General features: G+C 40.3%; 1 protein-coding gene across 1 annotated transcript in view; it reads left to right on the top strand.

Moving 5' to 3' along the window:
- The window catches only part of LOC106814116 (RNA polymerase-associated protein CTR9 homolog), a 21,776-nt gene that overhangs the window by 5,144 nt on the left and 4,183 nt on the right, over window positions 1-12,449 (top strand). The window contains exons 2-22 of the mRNA XM_014818397.1: window positions 3,642-3,740; window positions 3,849-3,989; window positions 4,363-4,461; window positions 4,597-4,743; window positions 4,918-5,042; window positions 5,185-5,380; window positions 5,728-5,835; window positions 6,561-6,680; window positions 6,988-7,104; window positions 7,217-7,306; window positions 7,728-7,856; window positions 7,973-8,156; window positions 8,483-8,571; window positions 8,715-8,900; window positions 9,235-9,310; window positions 9,774-9,934; window positions 10,381-10,497; window positions 10,763-10,908; window positions 11,194-11,401; window positions 11,581-11,715; window positions 11,988-12,206. Of these exons, the coding sequence (XP_014673883.1) occupies window positions 3,642-3,740; window positions 3,849-3,989; window positions 4,363-4,461; window positions 4,597-4,743; window positions 4,918-5,042; window positions 5,185-5,380; window positions 5,728-5,835; window positions 6,561-6,680; window positions 6,988-7,104; window positions 7,217-7,306; window positions 7,728-7,856; window positions 7,973-8,156; window positions 8,483-8,571; window positions 8,715-8,900; window positions 9,235-9,310; window positions 9,774-9,934; window positions 10,381-10,497; window positions 10,763-10,908; window positions 11,194-11,401; window positions 11,581-11,715; window positions 11,988-12,206 (2,892 nt within the window). The remainder of the gene's footprint in view (window positions 1-3,641; window positions 3,741-3,848; window positions 3,990-4,362; window positions 4,462-4,596; window positions 4,744-4,917; window positions 5,043-5,184; window positions 5,381-5,727; window positions 5,836-6,560; window positions 6,681-6,987; window positions 7,105-7,216; window positions 7,307-7,727; window positions 7,857-7,972; window positions 8,157-8,482; window positions 8,572-8,714; window positions 8,901-9,234; window positions 9,311-9,773; window positions 9,935-10,380; window positions 10,498-10,762; window positions 10,909-11,193; window positions 11,402-11,580; window positions 11,716-11,987; window positions 12,207-12,449) is intronic.

Raw genomic sequence — 12,449 nt, 5'->3', positions numbered from 1 at the left:
GATAAAAACAACGTTTCTTTGTGCGTTCGTCTTGCGCAGCGCGCTGGATCCTAGCGAGTTTTTATGGCTTTATTTGACAAGCAGCCGACCATGAAAGCTGTAACTTTCTGTGACATGCGAAAGAGTACCAGTGTCGCGATAACCTTCTTGACCCTCAAAGAGCGGAGCGGTTAAACATGCGAGATATTTGTTACATTGTTACGAAAGAATTAGACGTGGCGGGTTGGTCGCTAGTATGAATCTATACATGCCTGGATGTATGAGGCTACAATGTCACAGTGAAAATTCTTCGCAAAGCCTAAATTGGTTTTGCAAGAAGGTTTTTATTTTTGCTTCTAAGTCGTATAATTGTCTAATGGGGGATTCTGTTTACTGTCTAGTGTGTTACATGTAACTTATGCCACTTGCACCTGGCCCACTGCAGTGCATTGTGTAGGGATAGTATCTGTTGATAGTTTTTGCCTTCATTAATTAGTCACCCCCCCCCCCCCCCCCCCCCCCCCCCCCCCCCCCCCCCCCCCCACCCCCCCCCCCCCCCCCCCCCCCTCCCGCCCTCTCGTCACTACTCGCTCCACGATCGCGAGCTTCCCACTCCCTCTTCACCACTCTTAAGACGACACTTACAACGCTCAGCCACCATCTCGGCCTCCCGCGGCAAACTTTCATAACGACCTCCAAACGACACATTCCTCCTCTAGACGGTCTGACTACCATCCCTCGCTCGCTCACTGCTCGCTCGCGGCCGTATGTTCAAACACATTTCCGGGGACTAACAGGGTTTACTAGAATTCCCTCCACTTCCACCACAGAGTCACCACCAGCTAGACCGTTAGATGACGCGCTGGTTCGCTCCCGCGGCACTTGTTTTATATGACCGTATGCTGTTTAGGCGTTAGCGTTGACGTGTGTAGTGTTGAGGGTTAGGGTACACTTCTGTAAGTACAAGTCTGGTACACTTTGTGTATACATATATAGTGTACTCTCGGGTAACAGTATCTGTAGTACATGATACGACTAACGACCCTTGAGCCAACTAATCCGGCGCGTGCTTGGGCCGAATTCATCCAACATTTTACAACCAATGTGATAATGATATCTAGGCATGCCATAGGCATTAGGGTGTTTTAAATGACAAATCGATATAATGAACAATCGTTATATAGCTTGTATACATGTGTATTGAATAAACTAATATGAGTTTAGTATTTCAGGGTTTCTCCCCAGGGATTGAAATTCTAAGACAGCGGCGGGCGAGGGAAAGGGGGCAGGGAGAGGGGGGGGGGAACTGGGGAGGCGGGTTTTTTTACCGAACCACTAATTAATGCGTAAAATCGCCACCACACCATAGACGGTATTTGGGGTTCTTGTATATATAAGATAGCCGAGTCGGTGTACAGTTAGTGTTGGGTGTGGGACAGGTTGACTGTTTGTACTTGTGTATTGTCTGCAGTGCATGCGTGGCACGGTAAAAATACACGCGCCGGTTGTTCTGGTCGAATGGGAATTCTTGATGATCGATTCCCGCGCTGGCAAACTTTTATTGTGGTGGAATTTAATCGGGGCGGAGGTAATTTAAACGGGGCGCAACGATTGAAACAGGGGGGAGTTTTCCCAAACGGGGCGCGCGCGCCCCGTTTGCGCAACGTAGGGAGAACCCTGGTATTACTAGTAATTCTAATACTAGTAGTAGCATGGCTTACCAACTTTACTTCCATTCAAATAATAATACAACCAATTGTTAAGCCTTAAGGGGCTATGCGCGGTTCAAATACTCCACTACAAGTTAGAACACAATTTCGCCGCACACCCGCCACTGTGCACATATGCACATTCAATGTGAGTGTCCTCACTCACAGATTGAGTACTCACTTTCACCTGGGATACAGCAGCTCGGAATGCGTGAGGGCCAAAATCGCAGACCACCACTCGCTTCGTTTCAAATGATCAAAGAAACAATGTAGTTGAGTTGTGAAGCTCCTCTTTGAACTCGAAAGCAGAGCATAATTAACTCAAAGTGCAGTGTGTGGCCTTTACTCATGCACTAGCCACTACTTTCTACTATTTACAATAACACTGCCTTAGGGGTATATTGCAAGATTGTTCTAAGTGGATGAAATTTTACTCAGTCAAAAGCTATTATTTCTAACAAGGGAATACTGAGCTACAACAAATACAACTATTACAAGGATGGAGTCGCTTGGTTGTGTTACCATTCGCTCACATTTCTTGTGTCTCTCTTCATAGTGGGATGCGTACGGTGACTTTGTGTGTTGTAGAGGAGTATATGCGCACGTCCAAGTAGAATTATCAAGTGATATAGTGTACATAGCGTTAAAACTTTGGTAGTAAATTAGCACAACTAGGCTGCAAGACCTATAGACAGATACCTCATGTTTACCTTTACCAGAGATGCCAACCACTACGATTTATCCGTATTTTATGTGAATTTCGTTTGCATTTTTATCACTAGTCACTACGACCAGTTTGCATACAAGTACGATTTTTACTAAGATCGAAAAAATATTTTTTATGATATTTCAAGTGTCTTTTTTTTCAGTGTTACATTGATATAACATGATTGTAAATAACTACATGTATTTAGCAGCAAATATCAGTGTGAAGTTATTGTCATTTTGGGTCCCAGAATGCAGGAACTTGTATCTCGGAATCAAAAATATTCCAGGGTGCATGCCCCGAACCCCCCTAGCATACTCGTGTCACTGCGTAACCCTCGGACTACAGATTTCAGACATCCTCACTACAGTTTGCTCACAAAAGTGTTGGCATCTCTGCCTTTACGTTCATTACGGTCTTTCAGTTCTGTTTCTTTGTGCTAGTAGTAATTATTATTTTGGATTTATTTACTATCATTTTAGTATTGGAGTGGCTTCAGTGCCTACTATTAAAACTTGGCATACTCATAGTAATTGGCAGCTCATGTACTTAAGAACTTTACACATACAATGTCGTCATCATTAATCCTAACCCTAATACATCAGGTAATATTAGGCCATAATAAAAATATTGTTTGTTTGCCCTCACCCAACCGACCCACGAAAAAGGGACCGACCCAAAAAATTTTATTGATCTATTTTTTTTTTAACAAATTGTATCACTCTGTACATTATATAAATCTGTAGGCAATACATTATATGTACCAAGCAAAAGAAACATTCAACATAAAAGGTATCTCTACACAAGCACACCCGAGCATGTAGCCACCACGCTGAATTTGTAAAAAGACCCCCCCCTCCCTCAAAAAAGAAGAAGAAAAGCCGACCTACCTACCCAAACTTTTCAGCCTGGGTCGGGTGAGGGCAAACAAAGATTTTTTTTAATTGTGGCCTTAGTAACCTATGGCTGTGATACTAATCCTAGCCTAGTCATGTAAGATGTAGGGGTCTTCAAGACAAAGTAGGATGGATCTATAGTTGTGTATGAATTTCATTGATATAAAATCTGATAATTGAAATTTTTGGATGTTGAATTATCATGTTGTATTAATGTGATGGGTCAATAGTGACCTGGTCTCTTTAACCAAACCTTTTGTTTGATGTGACAAAAAAGATGGTTGGCTCACATTGAGCAGTTGATGTAGTGTGGATAAGGATGACAATATTCAATCATTGTGTCGTGTGTAGGTGATAGAGCTGGATCTGGACCAGCTGCCAGAAGGAGAAGAAGTCATGGCAATCCTGCGCCAGGAACACGCACCTCTCCATATTTGGGTCACATTGGCAGTAAGTCTTTAGTAATAGTAGCTCATGTAAGTTATCTTTATACCATTAACATCACATTGTGATCTGTTCTTTTTGTCATTACTGATTGCTGATATCATTCCTTCCTAGCTTCAGTACTACAAGCAGGGTGATGTCGATGATTTTGTTAAGATCCTGGAAGGTTCACACACAGATGCCAACTTGCAATACAAAGAATACGAAAAAGATCAGATGAGGGCACTAGATACATTGGCTGCATACTATGTACAGGTAAACTGTTTGCCAATATATGTATGTCAGATTTAGTTTTATGAGTATAACTGCTAAACTAAGATAATATTCAATGGCCCGAATTTAATGAGAATCTAACATCAAATAATCCTTATTTTACTGCCAAACTCCTTGAAAATTCTTCCACATAGTGGTTGATTCTAGACTCCTTGTGTAGGCAATGAGTTATTTAACCTTAATTAAAAGTCAATTTCTGTGATTCTTCATTTTCTATCAAAAGTCCATTAAAAGAACAGGCTAGAAAATTACTAAACCTGCTGTAAATGTGTAGTTCTGATTAAAACTTATCAAATGAATTTCCTGTGAAAATAAAATTCCCCATTCCCATCCCTCTGTATTTTGCATTTTTCAGCGAGCACATAAAGAGAAGAATAAGGACAGGAAAAGGGAGCTATTTACACAAGCAACTTTACTCTACACAACTGCTGACAAGATCATCATGTACGACCAGGTATGAATATGAGGTGAACATAAATGTAAGATAAAATTGCAAAAATCAATGTGTTTCATTTAAATAATCTAATAATGATAAAGGTTATAAATAAATATACAGACAGGTTATTAATGCTATAATCTGATTTCACAGAACCATTTGTTAGGCCGAGCATACTTCTGTCTCCTAGAGGGAGATAAGATGGATCAAGCTGATGCTCAGTTCAACTTTGTATTGAATCAGTCGCCAAGCAACATTCCAGCTCTGCTTGGTAAAGCGTGTATTGCTTTTAACAAAAAGGTTAGTATTAGAAGTCACTGGCTTTCACGGTATATGTTCATTGCATAGATTTGATCTAAAAAAAAAGGAGTTCCTCTAACAGTAACTTTTTTGTTTTTGCTGTAATATATAATATTTCTTCATAATGCTGTGTAGTCATTGAGTTGTGTAGTGAGATTATAACTACACCTGTAGGACTATAGAGGAGCACTAGCATTTTACAAGAAAGCGCTTCGAACCAACCCCAATTGTCCAGCGGCTGTGAGGTTAGGAATGGGCCATTGTTTTATAAAACTTGGAAGCAAGATAGAGAAAGCTAGGTGAGTTTTTTTACTTTTATACTGCTACAAAAACTGTGTTTTTTTTGTTTTTTATACAAATTATTAATTGAAGGCAGGTTGTGAACAATAAACGAATTAATTTATGAGTGTGATATATGTACCTTTGTGTGTTTGTCGGCAGGTTGGCATTTGAAAGGGCTTTACAGCTTGACCCACAGTGCGTGGGGGCGCTAGTGGGCTTAGCTGTTCTACAGCTGAACACCAAGTCACCGGATGGCATTAGAAATGGAGTGCAAATGCTCTCTCGAGCATACACCATTGACTCGACCAATCCCATGGTGCTCAATCATCTCGCAAACCACTTCTTCTTTAAAAAGGTTAGAATGAATGACAATTATAACCAGTCCATGCTGCGTGGAAAACTCTACCTTCCTTATGCGATCGCTGATTTTGGAAAGTGAGTTTGACCTCTGCACCTTGCTGCAGCTAGCTAGCGTGCAACTAACACCCTCTTAGCTCAAAACTGTAATGAGAGCTACTCAATGTCTTGTCTAACCTGGTCAGCACAACAGCCCAATGGCATGGTGCTGGTCGCAAGAATGGCGGAAAATCAGTTGCCTGCCTGTAGAAGACTGTGTAATGCTTTAGCTGAAATTGACAAACCTTGCACCATCACAGTAAAACTCATTCTTAGTTGCTAGATTCATCATTGTTTTTATTGCAGGACTATAGCAAGGTGCAGCATCTGGCACTGCATGCTTTCCACAATACTGAGAATGAAGCCATGCGAGCTGAGAGCTGCTACCAACTGGCCAGGGCCTTCCATGTGCAGGTAAGGCCATAATAAAAAAAATCTTTGTTTGTCCTCACCCGACTCAGGCTAAAAAGTTTGGGTAGGTAGGTAGGTTTCTTTTTTTTTGAGGGGGGTCTCTTAAACTCTTTGTACAAATTCAGCGTGGTGTCTACATGCTCGGGTGTGCTTGTGTGGAGATACCGTTTATGTTGAATGTTTGTTTTGCTTGGTACATATAATGTATTGCCTACAGATTTATATACAACATGTACAATTTGCAAAAAAAAAAATGGGAAAGATCAATGAAATTTTTTGAGTCGGCCCCTTTTTGGTGGGTCGGTCGGGTGAGGGCAAACAAACAATATTTTTATTATGGCCTACCAGCGGAATTTTTTCATTTAAATTAATCGCATATTAATCACAGAATTAATCAACAATTGATTAAAAAAGTGTTACGATTAAAAATGAGTCGGCGACGACTGGTCATGTCCAACTGTTTGGTGAGAACACCCGGTGACCGATCAATGGTGTTGTATGAGTAGGTTTAGTTTTAGGAACACGCGAGCAATCGCTTGCTTCAAAAGGCAAGACATTGCTGACTAAGGTTTTTATGAATCACATTTAAAATTATAACAACACATGGGCATTTCTGATTCATATTGGCCTTGAATTGACTCGCAAATTACAATGCAAATACCTGGCATTTTGCCGTGATGTAAGTGCTCTGTAGCTGAATAGAAACAATTGTGAATTTTTGCTTGCAGAGTGACTACGACCAAGCCTTTCAATACTACTACCAGGCAACCCAGTTTGCTGCTGTCTCCTTTGTTCTGCCTTTCTTTGGACTTGGTCAGATGTACATATATCGAGGAGACTCAGAAAACGTATGTGCTGATGTGGTCACAATTTATGTACAGTGGAAATGTATTGATAAATTATATAGTCATATTTTATGTATGGTAAAGATATGTTAATAAATTGTATAAAGTAGAGTTACAATTAATAATAATTCCTCGCCTTATGAAGTAATGCATTCAAGAAAACGTAATGCGAACGACTGTGTTGTGAATCACGTTTTCCCATTGACTTTCATTATGTTAGTAAAATGAGTAAAAACGTTTGTGGTTTCTTTTACTCATATGTAGGTTGCCAATGTATATAAGTTTAATATTTGTTGTTCTTTTAATATAGGCAGCACAATGCTTTGAGAAAGTATTAAAGGCTCAGCCTGGAAACTACGAAACTATGAAAATTTTAGGTTCTCTGTATGCAAATTCGCCGAGCGAAGCAAAGCAGGAAATCGCAAAGGTGTGTACAAAAACAATTGATAGTGGATCATGTATTTTAAATTCCCTGTTTCTTGGTCAGATTTCCTCCCCTTTACAATGAGTACAACTGGTCTGTTCTCACTCTGTTGTAGAACCACCTTAAGAAAGTAGCTGATCAATACCCGGATGATGTCGAAGCTTGGATTGAACTTGCACAGATTCTCCAAAAGACAGACGTCCATGTATGTATAAATACGCATGTCTAACATGGGTTATAAGTGAAATTTGGTACATGTTTTGCCATTATTGGTTTGAGTTCTCTGTTAATTACAGGTATGCCCTGCAATACGTACCAGGAAAATCATGCCTAACACGAATCATGCTTTCCCATTCATTGTTATTTTGTAATTGGAAATGCATTCCTATGGAAAATTGTTTAGCCAAAAGAAGTAGATAATCCTCCAATTTCTCTAGTACAAGCACGATTATTAACTATATATTGAGTATTTCATATACAAATTTGTCCACATATATTTCTTTACAAATTCCACAAGGGCAGAATTTTGTGACCTGAGTTTCTGTAACACAGGGTTTCATTGCATCCAGGTTTCATCAGCTGTGTATTTCCATTGATCGGCGTTTTTAAAATTTTCTCCCTTCCAGGGGTCACTACAAGCCTATGGAACAGCAGTGAGAATATTGAAGGATAAAGTGCAGGCAGATGTTCCGCCGGAGATTCTAAACAACGTTGCAGCTCTTCACTTCAGGCTTGGGAGTCTTCAAGAAGCTAGGGTAAGTACCATAACATTGTGTCATTTTCTAATCATTAATAAAGCCACATTTTGCTTGCTTCTTCCAGCAGAGCATAGACAGAGCAAGATCGAAACATTTATTGTGGTTGTTTTTAGAAATACTACGAGGCTGCGGTAGAGCGAGCACACAGTGAGTCGGAACACGATGAAGCCTACTACAGCGCCATCTCTGTGACGATGACCTACAACCTAGCGCGTCTGCACGAGGCAACGTTCCACTACGACGTGGCCGAGAGAATGTACAAGAACATTCTGCGTGAACATCCAAACTATGTGGACTGTGAGTAGTGTCATATAGGATAGAACATAGGGTTAACACACATTTGAACTATGTGGATTGTGAGTAGCATCATATAGGGTAGAACATAGAGCAAACACTCGGACACGTTGTCACGTCAGTTAGCACTTATACTGTGGTGATTTATACAGCTCAGATAGACTTTTAAGTAGATTTGCATATGACAGGTGTTCAATAAGTTATCACTGTTTAAATCGTGGTTCTACGAAGTTCAAACGAAAGATGGGTGTTGATTAGAATACACCATTAATGCCATGTACTATTCACACTTGTATTATCGTTACTGAATCCAGTTTGCATCCATTTAGGCTACTTGCGGCTAGGCTGCATGGCACGTGATCGAGGTCAGATCTATGAGGCATCTGATTGGTTCAAAGATGCCCTCCAGATTAACCAGGTAATGTAGATAATGTCTCTATACCAATTTGTCCATTTAGTGAGGATAACTTTTATACAATAACTACAGAACAGTGCTCACTGACGGCTTTTGCATAAGCTATTGCTAAATAATAAACCAGTGAATGTCTCAATTCGTTACAGGACCATCCAGATGCCTGGTCACTGATTGGGAGTTTACATCTTGCCAAGAACGAGTGGGGTCCAGGTCAAAAGAAGTTTGAGCGTATCATTAACAATCCAGACACGCAGAATGATGCTTACTCCCTCATCGCTCTTGGCAACGTGTGGCTGCAGACTCTGCACCAACCTCACAGGGATAAAGATAAGGTGCAAGCCGATTAATAAGTATACCATCATTAGCTGTAGCTATTCTGATAACTTCTTTATCGATGTATCATGCTACCTGTATCTGGTAAATTCAGCACAAAAAGTAGATCCATCAGCAAAAACCATACATTTAAATTCCCTCTTTGGTAACTAATGGTTATCAAAGATTTGATCGTGATTCATTACACGTATAAAATAATGAACCTTTTACTTAATAATGTTTTGACTGAAGCATAAAAGCACAACAAACCCTATAAGTTGTATTTGTGTAGTAGTGCCTAATGTATGATTATTATGAGTCACATCGTTAATATGAATATGTCTGCCTGTATAGGAGAAGCGTCACCAGGATCGCGCCCTGGCATTGTACAAGCAAGTCCTCCGTAATGACCCACGCAATATCTGGGCAGGTACAAACAGCTCTCCTACCTTCCTCGTGTAACCTAGGAATCGTAATTGTACGATTCAATGTCCGATGCATATTGTGATTTGCATTGTTTTAGTTAAAATTTTGCTGGGTGAACGCTGTTTGATTTCATTACTGCATGTGGGACAAATCGAAACTGTAGAACGATTAGCGTTGCATACATGATGCAGACTGCATGTATAGCCAATGAATAATATGTAGAATATCTTTTTTTTTAATTCTCGTTTGTTAGGTTGTCGTGTTAGGTAATATATATATATATAATTTATGTAGGGTGTAAGTCATGCTTCTAATGAACAAATGTTTGTAGCTAATGGCATAGGCTAATGAACAAATGTTTGTAGCTAATGGTATAGGCTAATGAACACATGTTTGTAGCTAATGGCATAGGCTAATGAACAAATGTTTGTAGCTAATGTTATAAGCTAATGAACACATGTTTGTAGCTAATGGCATAGGAGCCGTGCTGGCCCAGAAGGGCTGCATCAACGAAGCTCGAGACGTGTTCGCGCAGGTCAGGGAGGCGACAGCTGACTTCTGCGATGTCTGGCTCAACATCGCACATATCTACGTTGAACAGAAGCAGTACGTCAGTGCTGTGCAGATGGTAGGTGCCAGCAATAGACTTTCTCATCCTTTACACACTCTAGTATCAATAGAGTATGGAATAAGAGTATAGACTATTACAGTTTTAAAGTAGATGGACGTTTATGGTCAGAATGTATGAGGTTTCTCATCTTTTAATTTTTCGGTTTTGCGTTCACTAACCCATGAAGTAGATCTAATGTTTGCTCCTCATCAATGTGTCTGTGTGAAATGTCATGTCTAATATGTTTTTCGATTGTAGAAGATGTCATGAAGTATAGAATTCACTGTTGAGAGGTTCGATGTCCTGCAAATATTAAAGTTACTGTTTGCACATTACAAGCATTGTGTTGAATTATGTGGCTATCAATTCACTTGTTGTTAATTACGTTGAGTAGTTAGTCCATGAATTCTGTAAAAGAAATTATTGTTGAAGTTTGAAGCTATGTTTATATTTCTGGTTGTCAGTATGAGAATTGTCTGAAGAAGTTCTTCAAGCATCACAACACAGATGTGCTTCAGTACCTAGCCAGAGCCTACTACAGGTGTGGCAAGATGTCTGAGTGCAAGCAGTCATTGCTCAAGGTACAGCTATTACATAGTCAAAAATACAGATTTGTAGCCATCAATTGCTTGGTTGTTAAATGACAGGATAAAATAATTAAGGGGAATAAATGGTTGTCAAAAAAAGATGTTTAGTCATTAATTGTTTTGTTGTGAAGTGACAGGTTAAATTAATTAGGGGCAAAGTGAAGTAGAGGCTAGGTGTAAGTAAGGAGCGGCAGTAACCATGGCGATTGATGTAGCTCAGCTTCCCTGCCGGCGGTAAGATGATGTGGTTTCGTTGTAGGCTCGTCATGTCTCACCCAGCGACTCGGTGCTACTCTACAATCTGTCTCTCGTCATGCAGAAGTTGGCCATGCACACTTTGAAGGATGAGAAGAGCAGTCTGAAGACTGTGTTAGGGGCAGTGCGTGAGCTGGAGCTTGCTCGTGGGCACGTATTTACTCATCTTTTCTCGTCACCCAAGAACTTTAAAGTTCATTTTTTTGCTAAATAGCAGAAACATTTATGAATTACGTGAAAATAAAAAAAATATATATATATTGCAAAAAATGATTCATGACAAGTTATGACATTAACTTCATTGCTGAAGAACAAGATAAGTGTGCACTGATACTCCAGTAGATTCATTTCTTAATGTTGCTGTAATCGTGATATATTCTGTATAATGCCAGTATTTTTTCCTGTCTGCTAAAGTGTTTATTTGTTTTCCATTAGATATTTCCAGTATCTGAGTCATCACGGTGACCGTATGAAGTTTGACCTGGCCTGGGCGGCGAGGGAAGCCCGGCAGTGTTCCGACCTGCTCAGCCAGGCTCAGTACCACGTTGCCAGAGCTCGCAGGTTGGACGGGGAAGAAAGGGAACAGCGTCGCAAACAGGAGGAAGAAAGACAGGCGCTGCGCCACAAACAGATGGAGCTTAAGGTATGGGCATGTGCAATGCCGAGAAGAAAGAGTCAAGAAGCAAAGAAGAAGGAGAAATGCAATTGAAATTGTTATTGTAATGTGCTGGAAAATGCACTGGCGTGTTATTCTCAGTAATTTGAGCGAGTTGCTTGTTGGCGTTGTATGAATATTTCTCAATCTTGTTTTTCGTATTTCAGAGACAAGTTGTTGAGCAGCAGCAGAGGCAGCAGGAGGAGACGTTGCAGAAGAGAGCTGATTACATTGAAAAAACTAAGAAGCTGCTTGAGACTGTAGAGATTCCCACAGAAGAAAAAAGAGGACGCAAGAGCAAGGTACCATTTTGCAGTATAAAAGATATACTAGTCTTAGAGAACATTTTATAGTACAGAAGAAATTCGGTTTTTGAATCGGCCTTTGATGACAATGATAGAAAATTCATTTAAGAAGCTCCTGTTATTTATAATTATGATAGAAATAAAATGGAAATTTTATAGCATTTTCATACTTTTTGTAATTTTCCCTGGTGCTCAAGTACCATTGGACGTTGAGTGGTGGGTCAAGCATGATGTGTGATTGTTGATTCAATCCTCGACTTATTCTGCAGAAACGTCGAGATGCTGATGGGTTCGTGACTGACAGCAGTGAGGGACTGGATGACGATGGACCGAAGAAAAAGCGGAGACGAGAGGAGGGTGACGAAAGAAGGAAAAGGAAAACAAAGAAGCGACCTCGCAGGGGGGAGGCCGGAGGTGGAGATAGTGACGATGAAGGAGATTCAGAAGGGAAAGGAAAGAGACGCAGGGCTCGTGGCCGTGGAGGCAAGGTACGATCCTTGTCGTAAATACAATCACGAAGTTTATCCAATTCTCCTACCGTTCCCGGTAAAGTCTATGTGGTTTACACCGAATTCGTTATATTTTCTCGCTATTCTTCATGCTTAGATGTGCTTCATGGGTATGAATGCTTTTATGAATGCTTTTATATGATTGCTTTTATTAGCTCATCTAACATAGTCAGATACAGCTTGTAGAATCGCATGATCGTCCGTGCGTGCGTCCGTCCGTCA

Source organism: Priapulus caudatus, unplaced genomic scaffold, assembly GCF_000485595.1.
Source record: "Priapulus caudatus unplaced genomic scaffold, Priapulus_caudatus-5.0.1 Scaffold873, whole genome shotgun sequence".
In the NCBI taxonomy this organism is placed as follows: Eukaryota; Metazoa; Priapulida; class Priapulimorpha; order Priapulimorphida; family Priapulidae; genus Priapulus; species Priapulus caudatus.
This window is presented reverse-complemented; position numbering and strand designations above follow the sequence as displayed.